At 53.9% G+C, this 14,526-nt stretch overlaps 2 protein-coding genes across 2 annotated transcripts; both read left to right on the forward strand.

The window, feature by feature from the left end:
• Positions 1-5,013: 5,013 nt before the first annotated feature.
• A1O3_05076 (zinc finger protein ADR1) lies at positions 5,014-8,627 on the forward strand (the record flags this gene model as incomplete). Its single annotated transcript, XM_007735204.1, has 3 exons — positions 5,014-5,119; positions 5,168-8,494; positions 8,545-8,627. The coding sequence occupies 3 exons, from the start codon at positions 5,014-5,016 to the stop codon at positions 8,625-8,627; spliced, it is 3,516 nt and encodes a 1,171-aa protein (XP_007733394.1).
• Positions 8,628-10,912: 2,285 nt separating this feature from the next.
• Positions 10,913-14,365, forward strand: A1O3_05077 (CPA1 family monovalent cation:H+ antiporter; the record flags this gene model as incomplete). The annotated part of the gene is made up of 1 exon (XM_007735205.1): positions 10,913-14,365. The coding sequence occupies one exon, from the start codon at positions 10,913-10,915 to the stop codon at positions 14,363-14,365; it is 3,453 nt and encodes a 1,150-aa protein (XP_007733395.1).
• Between the last annotated feature and the right edge of the window lie 161 nt (positions 14,366-14,526).

Here is a 14,526-nt window from a genome sequence, read left to right on the forward strand (position 1 = left end):
GGCACGGCACAGCTTTTGTCCAGGTATACTCTGCAACCGACGCTGGGATGGGGATGCAGACACTTCCTTCTTCAGCAAGGCTGCACGCAGACACGCCGATCCTAACTGGCAGCATGGCCTAAGCCGCCCGGCACGTCGATCAAGATGGACTGCGAGCGCCTCAGCCCATTCGATTTGCCATGTCCAGCCTCGTGCACCGGCAGTCAGACCTCATGCAATGTGCCCTCTGGAAAACTTAAACATACAGACAACCTCCAGACTTGAGTTGACTTGACTTGACACACTGCAGCAAAGGAGCGGGAGCTGGCTGACCCGGTCCCATGGGAGGGGCAACTTCCTCACAATCCTGCCGATCCTGACGATCCTGACGATCCTGAAATGCTCTACAGCCACGTTCGTGCTACGGCCATTATAATTCTTTCTCGAAGGAGCCGATCAGTCGCGGCTCGGCAAAGATCATCCATCAATCCTGTGGATCCTGGGATTGGGACCTTGGAGTCTTGGACCAGTCAATGCATATCACATCCGTTTGCGTAGTTTTGTTTGTCGAGTCGGCTGGAAGGGCATCTTGCCACGACCTATTAGGCACGAATAGCAGAGGACAGGACGGTTGGTGGATCACTTTCCAGAGAATACTGCTTTGGCCCTGTTCAACCGAGACTGCATGCTCTCCAGTCAATACAAGGTGTGGTTGCTTCCATCGACAGTGCTAGTGCACATACGATCCACATGCTGATGCACAAATTCAATCAGAGTCCATATTTCCGGGCCAGTCAGGTATGTCAGAATCGATCAGGCATCGCAGTTGCAGTCTGGCGACCGACTGTGAAAGAAGGGTCCTTCGCGAGAGATGAGGCCTTTGGCCGTCGTAGAGAGGCAGGAGTCTCGCCGAAAGGCACGGCTTTTAGGCACGGCTTTTGGGCGAAAGCCGCTGAAACCTTCCAGTGGTCTAACATACGCGTCCATCGTCGACAACTTGCTTCAAAATACATCCTGTGGCGGACACTGGGGCGTGAGTCTGTTGTTGTGTTCTCTAAGGTTGGCCAGGACAGAGCCACGATGCCAGATCCAGATTTCGGCCAGGCTCTTCACGAAAAGCACGTTTTAAACCCTACAAATTTAGGACACCCGAGGCTGAGAGGCCATCTTTGGCTCACACCATCTGCACGAGGACTTTGACAAGATTGAGACCCGCACATCATGGGTGGAGCAGCGACCGAGCAAACGAGGTTGAAAGCAATGGCAGCCCGCAGTAGCCTGTGAGTTAACGGTCTTCCTGCTGCGTTCAAGAAAGGTTGCGCGGCAATTCCCATTCATGCGCCGCGTGGTACTCGTATGTGGTATGCCGCCCCCAGGAGCAAAGGACGTCTGCGGAAGCGATGAGCGGCGCAGTTAAGCCACATAGCGTTAGGCACTTCACGGCTCTGGAGCAGGAAGACGGCCGATTGTGGGGAGCCCACCGCATTTTTGCCTGTGACAGTTGTCATGGCGCTGTCTCATGACCACCCCAGATTTGCACTCAGTTCTGGAATAGCACCTGCACACGGACCATCCTCTCGACGCCGGTACAGGATGGAGGATGGATCTTGGACCTTGGACCTTCCTTTCTTCGGACAGAGAAAGTTTCTTAGGGCTCGTCCAGAAGGTTTAAACTTCACTGTAGCATCGATGCAGAATAGTGGGATAGACACTACAAACGCCTGGCCAACTCCAAACAAGCCAGTCCCAAGACCGTATGCGTAGACACCTTCCCTCGGGGAAGATGACGTGTATGATTGACAATCTGTGCTTTCCGGTTGTTGCGGGCCTCATCTGATCGGGCTTCTAGCATCCTGAGTCCCGTCAGATACGAACTCGACGCTGGGTGGTCTGCACAAAACCATGGGGACATCAGTGGTGGAGAGACGGGGTCGACGACAGGCAGGTGGGTTCGTTTCTTTTGACATCTTGGTTTGTGTGTAAATACTCCGTCCTGCTCTTCAAAATCGGGACGGTGGATGAGTGGTGACGAGCTGGAATGACTGAACAGTTCACGGGATCGGTTGATGGAAGGCAGGGTCAAGGATGAGTTGTGTGACAGCCGTCAACGGCAAGTAGTCTCGAAATTTGGAAACGAGCCGTCGCCATGGACGCACAGGATTCAAGGAGTGACTCGGTCCTAGTGGCACTGGGGTTGGAACTGGTGGACCTGTCGAGCTGCGGCCGGTGCAAAACTGTATCGGAAGGATCGTCCGTGGAAGACTGAGTACGTATGCTGCTTGGGGCGAACCTGTGCTTGAATCTGTGGCCGTGTATCACGGTGCCCTGATGGCCATTGTTCTGAGCCTGAGGAAGTCGGAAGTCTGGCAAGAGGGAAATGCGAGGTTCGAGGTACTGCTACTGAGTCTGCGCACCTGGAATTCCTGACCGCGAGTGACTGACAGACAGAACGGCTCGAGACAAGCCACAAGTCAACAGTTGATCTTAGTGCCCTTAGCCCTGGAGATGAGGTGCATAGGGTTACCTGCTTTAGCCTGGACATAGTAGTCTGGACTCTGGAGCATGCAGGAGGCCTGGGAAGATCCCTGGCTGGTCTCAGAGGGTTGCCTGATTGATGTTGCTACCCTACATTACCATTACTGCTGAGGTGCATTCCATACCTCGTAGGTCTGTGTCTCATCGCGGGTGAATCATAGTACGGAGTACGGAGTAAATAATTCGTTACTGTAGTACAGTCCTGCATGTTACTATGTCGCAGATCGATTTGGGAGGCTGATCCCTGTGGCCACGGGCGGGACTGGCACATCTGTGGGGTTGGAAACTCATCCAGTGACCATTCCCCGGGCTATCCACCGGGCTGCGAACCACGCCGCTCTCAGCTCGCAGCTTCCACCACCTTTCCACCGCCAACTGTGCCATACCTAGAACCACTCCACACCTCTGTAACGCGCCATATGGTGCACAATCATACGGGGGACCCTGACAATCTCATACTGGATTCAGGAGGTACAAGGTCACATATATTATATCTAGGAAGGTACTTAATGTATACTACCCTATTGCTGAGCTGAACCATAATGACAGCCTTTCGGTGACGCTCCGTTGGACCACACAGTCACAGTGCCGTATCTATCGAGACCTTGAGAACGTTGGTAAGTTATCCCTAGTAGGTCCTGAAGTACTACATGTACCTAAGGCACCTACCAACCTACCTGACCTGCCTGCCTGCCTGCCTGGTAGCTACCTAGGTAGGCACCGTAGCTTGTCAGCCAGCGCATGCCGTACTGTAGGCTACTGTGTAGCTACTACTGTGTACTGTGTGCAGTGTACGGAGTACTGCTGGCCAGAGGTCAGTCAATAGCCGTGCCTGGATATACTGAGATACCTGAGTACAAGGTTTTTCGCACCGGCATGACACTACGGAGTCCTGTGCTCGGCCTCGGTCTTCTGAAGAGGAAGTCCCCAAAGCTGAAGCTGCAGTTTTGGTGCCTAGCAGCAAGGACTGGGGACTGGGGAGACTGTTCGTTTAGCCGCGGGCATGTCCCTGGGGTAGATGAGCGGCAGGAGTCCGCTGTGGGTTCGCAGTGCACCCAATTGTTATTGTTAATCCAGTTGCATTGAAGTTGTGCCTCGCTCCAAGCCACCCACTAATAATACAGACATGTCAGGGCACAGGGATATGTATTATTCCATCCCTGACGTCTCCGTACACTCTAGTACCCATATCCGTAGGCCCGTCGACATCAACGCATGGCTAAGGCCTCAATAATGTAAGAAAGAGTCCATCCTGCCATCCACCAAAGGTCCCTCAACAAGACGACCTCCATCATCACTGTTACGACTTGACTGCCTTTTCAATTCACTGTCACCCACTGCCACTGCAACTGCACTGCATCTCTCTGTCCTTCACTCCTTCCATCACCACTCCGAAAGGTGCCGTTTGTCGTTCACGTTTCAGAGCCCTCTGTGCGGGAGTATCTGATTCTTCGCCCGCGCTCATACATAATCCACCACCACTACTACAAGCGACCGCCGCCGGCGCTGCACCCTCCAAGAGTCCAGGAAGTCGCGTCCCTGTTCGGACCACTCACATCGAGTCTTCTCCCGCCAACGGCTTAGCCGTTTTCAAGACCGCTCCGCAAGCAAAAACTCCATACCCCAGACAGACTACTCCATAGTACATAATTACTCCATACCTTGGCCATCCTGCGCAGAGATCCTCGGCCTGCAACGACCCTGCGTCGACCGGCATCCTCTCCCAGCCCAGGCGCGGCGACCTCCAACCCACCATCACTGCCACTCCAGAATCAACAGTTTTTTGCCTGAGTCGACCGACTGCCAATCCTACTGCTTCTCGTGTTGCCACTCGAGAGCCACGACGCCGCCGCCGCCAACCACGGTCGCATCCTTCCCATCTCTGACGTTCAAAGTCTAAAAAGCTTTGTCCCCTCCGGCCTTCCACGCTATCACGAGTACTCTTGTACACCAGCTTCGCCCTCAGTCATTTCATTTACTGCCTCGTATGTACCTTCTTGCCCTTCGTCGAGGTCCGTAAATACTTTTTGAGGTAAGTAGCTTAGCACACCCGCCGACGTGTGTGGTTTCTCATTGGATTTTGCCCTCACTCCTAGGTCACTTCCAATGCTAAAGTTGCGCAGAGGGAAATATTGGTCAAAGTGTACATGACTGCCTGGACATCAACGACGGTGCTACGTCTCTCTCCTTCCGACTTACTGTATAGTTCTACTTCAAACTGAGGCCTCGGTCCTTCTCCGCCTAAGTTGACCCTTACGAACGTTGTAATTTGCACCAGCATCATCGAACTTGCCTTCTTGATTTGCCGGTCACAAGTGCTTTTACTCCTTTTGCTGCACGACTGCAAGTCTCCGGCGTCTGAAGCCTTGCATATGCTCTCCTGTCAAACCAAGCCATTCGATCTCCGGTTGCTGCCTGGGTCAAAGGAAGAGATATTCAAGAGCCTGGGCTTGGGAAGGCTGGCTTGCGGAATAACCCCGACTGGAGCGCTGAGAGCCGATGCCAGTTTCTATTGAGGATAACAGACTGGGCACGGGCGTCATCGCCGCAGCCCCTGCCGAAGCTGTCTCGAATGTGATGATGGACGTCAATAAACCTGACCCGGGTAAGTCAGGGATGTCAATGTCTCTTGCTTTGACTGACATGGTGCTAGTCCCTAGAGAGGAAGAGAGCAAAGCTTCATCAACCGGTGAATATGTGCCTGCCAGTCAGTTAGAGAGACCACCAACATTTCCCCTTCCGAAGACCGACAAACCTCGCCCTCACGTGTGCTTGACCTGTATGCGATCTTTTGCCCGTTTAGAGCACCTAAAACGTCACGAGCGATCCCACACCAAGGAGAAGCCATATGAATGCCCTGAATGTGCGCGATGCTTCGCCAGGCGCGATCTGCTGCTCCGGCACCAACAGAAACTCCACTCCTCGACCACACCATCCTCGCGTCCAAGGGCTGGTCGGCGAGAAAGCGCTGCAGGGGTTGCGACTGGGAGAGTGCGCAAAAACTCGACGACAAACGGAGCGCCGTCGATGAGGCCACGGGCAAACACTCTGAGCCACGTAGACTCTTCGACCCTCGGTATGCTGGCCAATTCGACTCGGAATGTTGGTCGGACGGTCAAACCCGGTCAGAACCATCCCGATAACGTGGGCACAATAGCCAGCTCCCAGGGCTATACCTATTGCGGTGCAAATGTCAACACCCAAGACTTCCAACTTCCCAAGCTTGAAACCCACGGACTTCCTCTTGATCTTTCGAGTGGCCTGCGTACTGCGCCACCTTTCGGCGGGTTTGGTGCTGAGTTCGGTATGGGGTTTATGAGCTTCGACTCAGACCATGGGGATACTATCAATCCACATGCACTCCACATGACTGGCTTACAGGGGCTGGGGCTGGATGCTTCATCATCGCCCTTCCAACACACGTTGCACGGGATGACAGCTTCCCAGGCAATGGCTGACGATGATGCAAGCTTTGACTGGATCGCGCAAGGCTTTGAAAACCAGATGTCGTTTGTACAAGCCAACGAGAACGCAATCGATGACTCTTCCCCTTCTGCTATGAGCACCAACAGCCCAGCTGGGTTGAACGACATGACAAGCGATACAAGCTGCGCAGCAATGCAACACACTGCAGCCTCCAATGTTAGTCTGTGGTCTACCAGCCTTATGGCACAGGCACCTATGGCCAATAGCCCAGTCAGCATGGATTTGATGTCCACCTTCACTGAGATGATGCATGGCCCAGTTGAGACGATTTCACCGAAGTCATTGTTGCCTCGCGGAGCTTCTCTAGACTTCAGCCTTCCAACTCCGCCAGAGTTCGGCTCCCTGGACCCGTCAACAATGCAGTCAAGCATGCCCTTCAGTGGTTTCCAACTACCACTTAGTACAGACGGCCCCGCTTCCACCTCATCCACAGCATCGATGGACAGTAATAGCCTTGGCAAGAGTTCTGTTTCGACAATGTCTTCCGATTTAGTGAGTGACCATGTTCGGAGCGTCTTGATTGCTGGTCTCTCCCAGAATGCCGGCTTTGGACAGCGGAAGTACTCGCAGCCGGCCATTAGTTCACCATTATCTCCTGGCAATCCTTGCCGAGCGCAAGGGTTCAATGCGAGCACATTCCCAGGCACCCAGGAGCTCCAACGTTACGTGGCCGCATACATCAAGTATTTCCATCCCCATCTCCCCTTTCTCCATATTGCTTCGCTCAACTTTGAATCATCGGACCATATCAACCCAGTCAGGCTCGTATCGGGCCAATCTCAGTTTGGCCAGACAGCCGTTGCCGGAGGGGGTAGTTGTCTGATCTTATCAATTGCCGCCATCGGGGCTCTGTACGAACACGAGGTCTCCCACTCGAGGGATCTCTTTGAAGGTGCCAAACGTCTCATTAGCAGCTATCTGGAAGAACGGCGCAAGGCCAATATGACCAAAACGCAGTTCGCCCCGCGACATGCTACGGAACGGGAGGACACGCCGCTCTGGCTGGTCCAGGCCATGTTACTGAATGTCATATATGGACACAACTGTGGTGACAAAACAGCCGCCGAGTTAGCGAGCAATCACTGTGCAGCCCTGGTCAGCCTTGCGCGCGGTGCCGAACTTGCACGCCCTTCCCAAGGACTCTCTGCGCCCGGCCGTCAAGTCCACTCTGTCAACGGTCAGACGAGTGGCATCACGCGTGACGGTTGGAATCCCATGATCAATGACACGGAGGACTCTGACTGGATAGAGTGGAAAGTGACAGAGGAACGCAAGCGGACTTTGTATGCTGTCTTCATACTCTCAAGCATGCTGGTGACAGCATATAACCATCCTCCAGCACTCACCAATTCCGAGATCCGGCTGAACCTACCTTGCGATGAAGAGTTCTGGACTGCCGAGTCGGCTCTGGCGTGGCGGACCCTTGGAGGAGCAGCAAGCGCAGAGGCCAGCTGCACCACCTTCGCCGAATCATTGACTCACCTTCTGATGGCTGCCCAACGACAGAGGCGGCGTAGCAGTGCAAGTCTTTCGCACGTACCCGCCAGCGAGTCGGAGCTCAAACCGAGCACCTTTGGCTGCCTGATCCTGGTCAATGCTTTGCACAACTACATCTGGGAGACTCGTCAACGGCATCTCGGACGGCAATGGACCGCAAGTGAGACTGAGCAAATGCACGCTCACATCGAGCCAGCACTTCGTGCTTGGCAAGCTGCTTGGGCGAGCAATCCCAGCCATAGCCTCGAGCGCCCAAACCCTTTTGGGGCAGGACCCTTGTCCGCTGATTGCATCCCACTGCTTGACCTTGCGTATGTCCGCCTTTTTGTCAACTTTGGGAGGTCGAAGGAAGCCTTCTGGCAGCGTGACTACGATGCCATGGCTGAAGAACTGGCAAAAGGTCCGGAGTCGACCCAAACTCCAGAAACATCAAATGGGCTCAAGAATCATGCATCGCCGACAGCTGAAGTGGAAAATAGACGCGAGGAATCAGCAACATCATCTACAAAAGGTGAGGCCGATCCAGATGTTTCGGGACCAAGGGGACCGGAATTCGGAGAATCCCAATTGTCACGGCGAGAACGATACCTCCGAAAGGCAGCTTACTATGCAGCCGATTCATTGTCAATCTCGGACAAACTCGGTCTCAGTTTCGCAGAGCATACTTCTCGGGAGCTGCCCACGCAGTCGGCGATGTGTGCCTTTGATTGTGCACAGGTCTTGGCCGAGTGGATAGCAACGGTCCAGGAGCGGGTGGGTAAGTATCTTGGGATTATCGGCAGAGACGAGATAAACCTGATGGAGGTCCCTGGTATCCTGCTCCTGGAGGACGAAGACAGAAAGTTGATTCACAAGATCGACGAAATCCTGGCAAGTGCTGAACTGAAAATTGAATCACAAGCTGGCTACGACCTTGCGGGCGCTCGAGAAGGCGGACACGGAAGCAGAATTCTGGTCCTGACGGCATATCTACTTGAAAGAGATGCTGTTTGGCCGGGTGAGTCCGTCGTGTCCCATGTCATGCGGTATACTGATTTTCAAATGCAGTTTTCAAGCTCATGGCCCGTTCACTCGAAACCCAAGCTGGGCATATCAGAGAGCGAGCCTTGGCCTCAATCGCCCGTTCCTGACGCCATGAACAAGCTCCCGACTGGCGATATGGGGACGAATCTAACCACTGGATCTGTTTCCGCAGTCACCTCAGCACGCTACTGGACGCAGATCTTGCTTGAACCGTCCAGTCGGGGCCACGGTCTCGGCAAAAAAGATGCCGGTATATATGAATTGTGAGGACATAGGATCGCAACATATCTTTCCGATACGAAACTACAACGATCACTATTTGAGGCACCATCTTTAACCTCAAATTTGCAAAAGTACAGGATTATTGGCATTTAACGGAGTTTTCCACCTGGAAGGACTGAAAATGCGGCGCCTGCACAGTGGGCCGTAGGAGGTTCCTCACGTTGGTTTGGCGAGGCAATCGCCGGACCTAATAGTCCAGAGGAAGACAGAGAAAGGGGCAGATGGAAAGGGTACCTGAGTCGGCATTGGGCGGACAGGCTTATTTTAACGACCATGACGCATGCAAGAGCATTGTTCTTTGATTGAGATGACCCACGGAAACGGCGGTGGTCGTGGCGTGTGCTGTGACCCAAGTACTGCGCTGGCGTTGTTTACTCGGTTGGCCCTTTGAATACCTACTTGATGCTTCCTACCGGCTCCCCATGGTATTTTTGCATTCATGAATAGTGCTGAGTCCTTCGGCGGGGATCCAGTAAAGGCATGGAATCTCACCAGACAGGACCGCCAGTATTTCGGACTGTTTCTTTCCTTTTGATGCAGGCAGCCAACTGCAGTGCCGGCTGCAATTTTTAGGTCCGATGCCAGTGTGGAGGGCTCAGGGCCTAAGGCTTCCGCTCGCGTAAACAGAGGCAAGGAGGAGGGCCCCAAGGCTGATGGTTGCAAAGAGGATCGTCTCCAAAGGCTATGAGTTTGCAGGCGGCCAGTGGATGATGGTGAAAGTGCGGCAGGGTGGTTGGTGAATCTGTCTTCCATACGGGCGTACTCCGTCCTGCGTCCTGCGTACTCCGTACTGTGTACGGATACTGTGTGTGATGTTGCAAAAACTTCAAGTTCGTCAGTCCAAGGATGCCAAGCCCAGGCCGGGTCTTGGTCGTACTTGGCCGCAAACTCGGTGCCTCCTACCTAGTAGTAGCCTGTAGGTGCCTGAGGTAGTAGTATTAATAGCGATATCAAGGTAACGTGTCCGTACGGAGGACGGAGTACTTCAAGTGCACCGGCAGCGACGTATATCAGGCAGCCGTGGTAGGTTATGTAGTCTCCTTACCTTCTTGATAGAGGATGAAGTACGTACTCTGTAGTATCTGGGGACTGGGCGCCCACTGGGCCCTAAGGCACCCCACCAGTCTCTATGATTTGGCGCAGCTGCGGTCCTCACCACTACGGAGTACGGGTACGTAGTACGTACTGCCCTCCCACCGAGTCACCGCCGACTACGTACCTAGTCCAGAGTGGTCTCTAGCACTAATCTAGGTGACTCCAGCTGCTCGGCACTCCTCGCCACCGCGAGAACTACGTACTCTGTACGGATACAGAATACTCTGTGAATCGCGCGGTAAGGAGACATTCTCTCACAAAAGCAACTGGAGTGAGGCTATCGGCCACACTGTATCTGTCGCCATTCCTCAACACTCGACACACTGGTGTGTCTTCCCCCAGCGAGCCAAAAGAGGACAGTATCGACCTTTCTGTCGTTTTGACTTGGGTGGAGTTGCGCCCCATGCCGGAGAAGGGAGCCCAGGTTGTGACAGGGATCTCTACTGTAATCAGCACCCCGAGGCTCCAACTTCGACACTCACTCGCGTTCTCGCAACTTGGCAGACAATCTTTTCTTTTTCTCGACGGCACCAATCTCTCTCTGGTGCTGAGCGAGCTTCGATCATTATTGGCTTGCGTTCCCGAGCGGCAGTCCGTTTTATCGCAAGTACCTATCCTAATCACTTTTGACGACTGCGCCTCCGTCCGCTCTTCCACTCTCGCTCTTCTGGCCCAAGGCAACCTCCATCTCCCCGAGACCCGAGCACGGCACCGCCTTTCGAGGCCACTCTTTCCTTCGGCTGCTCCGGTCAGCGCACGGCCTCACTGTTCCCTGAATGCAGCGGATACTGCACTGCGAACTCGATCCAAGACAAAGCAAAGACTGGGGATAACCGCTGCGTGTTGGCCGGACCAGGGCGTTTCTCTGAAAGCTGCAAATGAACCTTGGTTATACCACAATCTTTGGAGGAGTCTGTCACCCAGTCCGAGTCTGGCGTTCAGATACCAGAACTCATCACCTCAGCAGCGCAGCCTGTCACGGTCCTGATCACAATCTTCTACTTCTACCGTCAAGATGGCATGGGATCACTTGTCTATAAACAAACCGCATTTGGTGTACATCATTCTTGGCGGATTCACCAGCATATTTATGCTTTGCTCGTTGTTCATCAAGGAAAAGTTGTATATTGGCGAGGCCTCGGTTGCGACCTTGTGCGGTGTTATCTTTGGTCCACATGCCGCCAATCTCATCAATCCCTTGACCTGGGGAAACACCGACCAGATCACTCTCGAGTTCTCCCGCATAGTACTCGTCGTTCAATGTTTTGCCGTCGGTGTCGAACTGCCAAAGGCATATATGGAGAGACACTGGAAATCCGTCGTGTTCCTGCTCGTGCCGGTCATGACCTTTGGCTGGCTCGTCACCAGTCTTTTTATCTGGTGGATGATTGTCCCTCTCACATGGCTAGAGTCTCTGGTGGTCGCGGCCTGCGTCACAGCCACGGATCCGGTCCTGGCCTCGTCCGTCGTGGGAAAGGGCAAATTTGCCAAACGGGTTCCAAAACATCTTCGAGACCTTTTGTCTGCCGAATCGGGCTGCAACGACGGAATGGCATTCCCCTTCATCTACCTTTCTCTCTATCTGTTGAGATATAACCTGGGTGCTCGAGATGTGGTCTTTCACTGGGTAGTAATCTCGATCCTCTACGAATGTATCTTCGGCGCCTTCTATGGAGTTATGGTGGGCTACATTGGCCGTCATGCCATCAAATTTGCCGAGCGACGTGGCTTGATCGACCGAGAGAGCTTCCTCGTGTTTTATTTCGTGCTGGCACTATTCTGCGCTGGGTCGGGTAGCATGCTAGGCATGGACGATCTCCTGATCGGGTTTGCTGCTGGGGTTGGCTTTTCCAACGATGGTTGGTTCACCGAAAAGACCGAGGAGTCGCACGTTTCCAACGTGATTGACCTACTCATCAACTTGGCCTATTTTGTCTACTTTGGTACCATCGTACCCTGGGAGCAATACAACTCACCCGAGCACGGCTTGGTCCCCTGGAGACTTGTCATCATCTCCCTTTTTGTCATCTTCTTCCGTCGCATTCCCGCCATGCTGGCGTTGAAGCCATTTATTCCGGATGTCAAAACGTGGCGAGAAGCGCTGTTTGCCGGCCATTTCGGCCCCATTGGGGTTGGTGCCATCTTTGTGGCCATTCTAGCTCGAGCAGAACTCGAGACTGATTCCACCGAGCCTCTAGCCAAACTTCCGGCACCCGGTTCAAAAGATTACAACCTGATCTACCTGGTATGGCCAGTAGTGACATTCTTGGTCGTCTCATCCATCCTGGTACATGGATCGTCAATTGCAGTTTTCACGCTGGGTAAACGCATCAACACCCTAACGATCACTCTTTCTTACACCCAGGACAACGAGAAGGGTCCCGCTTGGATGAACCGCCTACCACGGATCTCGTCTCAGTCCAGATCAATGGCACGTATGGACAGCTCAGAGTTAGAGGCGGACGACAAGCTAGACATTCCTCCTGGCGAACTCCCTCCCGTGGGCATCCCCAAGCTTCGCCTTCGCCGACAACGCGAGGATGAGTACGAAAAGAGACCGGGATCCAGGTCGTCAAGCCTTGGACGACCCAAAAGGCGGAAACGACAAAGTAGGGAGCTTCAGGACCGTCCAGGTGGGCCAATCAGTCAGAGTGCTATTGCACCGGCGAGACTTTCGGAACATGGTGTTTCTCACCCGGGGTCTACCTCAGACACGTTGTTCGAGAAGTCCGGAGAGCCATCGCCAGAGAGTCCACAAGACCAGCTCGTGACCGGATCTCCAACTTCTTCCCCTGAACGTTATCAGCTCGAAGCGGAACATGAGGCGGAAGCCGTGGAATCTATGGGGCGACAGAAACGAGAAAGAGAGCCGTCATCTGAGACACCTGCTGAAGTTGAAGTGTACGACGAAGGGGAAGACATTGTCGTTGAAGATGAAGAAGGCAATGTTGTAGATACCATCGACGCGACTAACATGACGCCGGCTGAAAAGGCCGATGCTATCGAGAAGGCCCGCAATCGGTTGGCTAGAGACGAATCAGGCCAGTTCACCAAACATAAACATGAATCCCATGCATTGAATGAGGGTGAAGAGTTGGAACATCACCTAGAAGAAGCTCTGGGACAACCCCAGAAGAGCATTCGACAAAAATTCGATCAGTGGAAAGGGTTTGGCCGGCGTAAAGACGAAAAAGACGATCGCGTCATAGCTGGCCCATCAAAGAGGGCGGAGCCAAAGAGAGGGCCCGCACATGCCTATCAGTTCGGTAACTCCATCATTGTCGAGGACGAGGACGGCGAAGTCATCAAAACCTACACAATACCTAGTGACGCCAATACTGGGGACAAGAACCGAGAGCAGCAGTTGCGAGAAGGTTTGCGGCGCATGAGCACATGGGTGGGCCTGGGTCGACAGGCTGATGGCGGTGGAACGAGCAACCCGGAGGCTGCCCTCGAAGAGATGAAAGAAGGCAGTGGACAGCCGGGGGAGAGGAAGTCTAGTCTCAAACGACGAGGCTCCCAAGGCTCCCAAGCGTCACTAGACGATGGCCTAAGGATGATCATCTCAAGTTCCAATCAATATGGATTGACTGGACTCCAGAAAAAGGCTCGTGATGCTCCTGGCGCCATCGCCCTGGGATCTGGAAGGCGGCTGTCGACAAAAGACTTTATCAAACAAATGCAGCAACTTGATGCCAAGGGTAAGATCCAAGAGGTAGACGAAAGCGATGCTCCCGAAGCCGTCAGACGCGAGTTGCATCAGGCAGTCAAGATCAAAAAGGAGATGGAGCGAGATGGGTCTACAACTTCCGACGAGAGACCTGGGCGCCCCCGGGCGGAGACAAAGACAGGTGCCAGCTCAAACGACGCACGTCTTGACACTGGCCGGAAAATACAGAAAGAGGATCCGGACGACGATGAGGACTATTTCAGCCCGTCGCGCCGGACCCTACCTGAACGAAGAACCACTGCAGAACAGAGCCAGAACAGTGAGGTCGAGAGCGAAGATGATGAGGATGATGATGATGGAGATGATGAAGATAGGTCCGAGGTCCCCACCCACGACGTGGCGTCCATTGTAGCTAGGCATAGTCAAGGCCAGACTGCGGCCGACTTCCGGAGACGGCAACTCGCCAGGATCCGATCAGCGGAGGAGGAAGAAGATACGACGGAAGGCGAGACCGCTGCGGAGAAACGACGGCGATTAGCTGCTCTGGGCTTGGGTGATGGTGGCGAAGAGTCGAGCAGCGATAGTGACGAAGGCGAGGAACAGCCTCGCCGAGCCGCCGAGGATGCTGTACCGGAACCCAGTCAGGGAGGCCCTTCGACGCAACAGCGGACTCGGATACAATGGGGCGGGGAAAGTGGAAGAGAAAAGGATCCCTATGACATCTATGCTGGCGATCCAATCGTTGGAGCGGCACGGAAACTCAAAAGGATGATGAAGAAGCGTCACGAAACTGGATGAGATCCGACCGCACGACCGCACGACCGCACGACCGCGAGCAGTATCATGTCCGAAGCGATGAGCTGCCAGCCAGTCCGGACCAGCCAGAAACAGAAACGCATGTAGCATTCAGTGACAGCTTTTCTGTCTGGAAGGATGATTGGAGTCCAGGGGCGTCATGG

Source organism: Capronia epimyces, assembly GCF_000585565.1.
Source record: "Capronia epimyces CBS 606.96 chromosome Unknown aczIQ-supercont1.4, whole genome shotgun sequence".
Classification (NCBI taxonomy): Eukaryota; Fungi; Ascomycota; class Eurotiomycetes; order Chaetothyriales; family Herpotrichiellaceae; genus Capronia; species Capronia epimyces.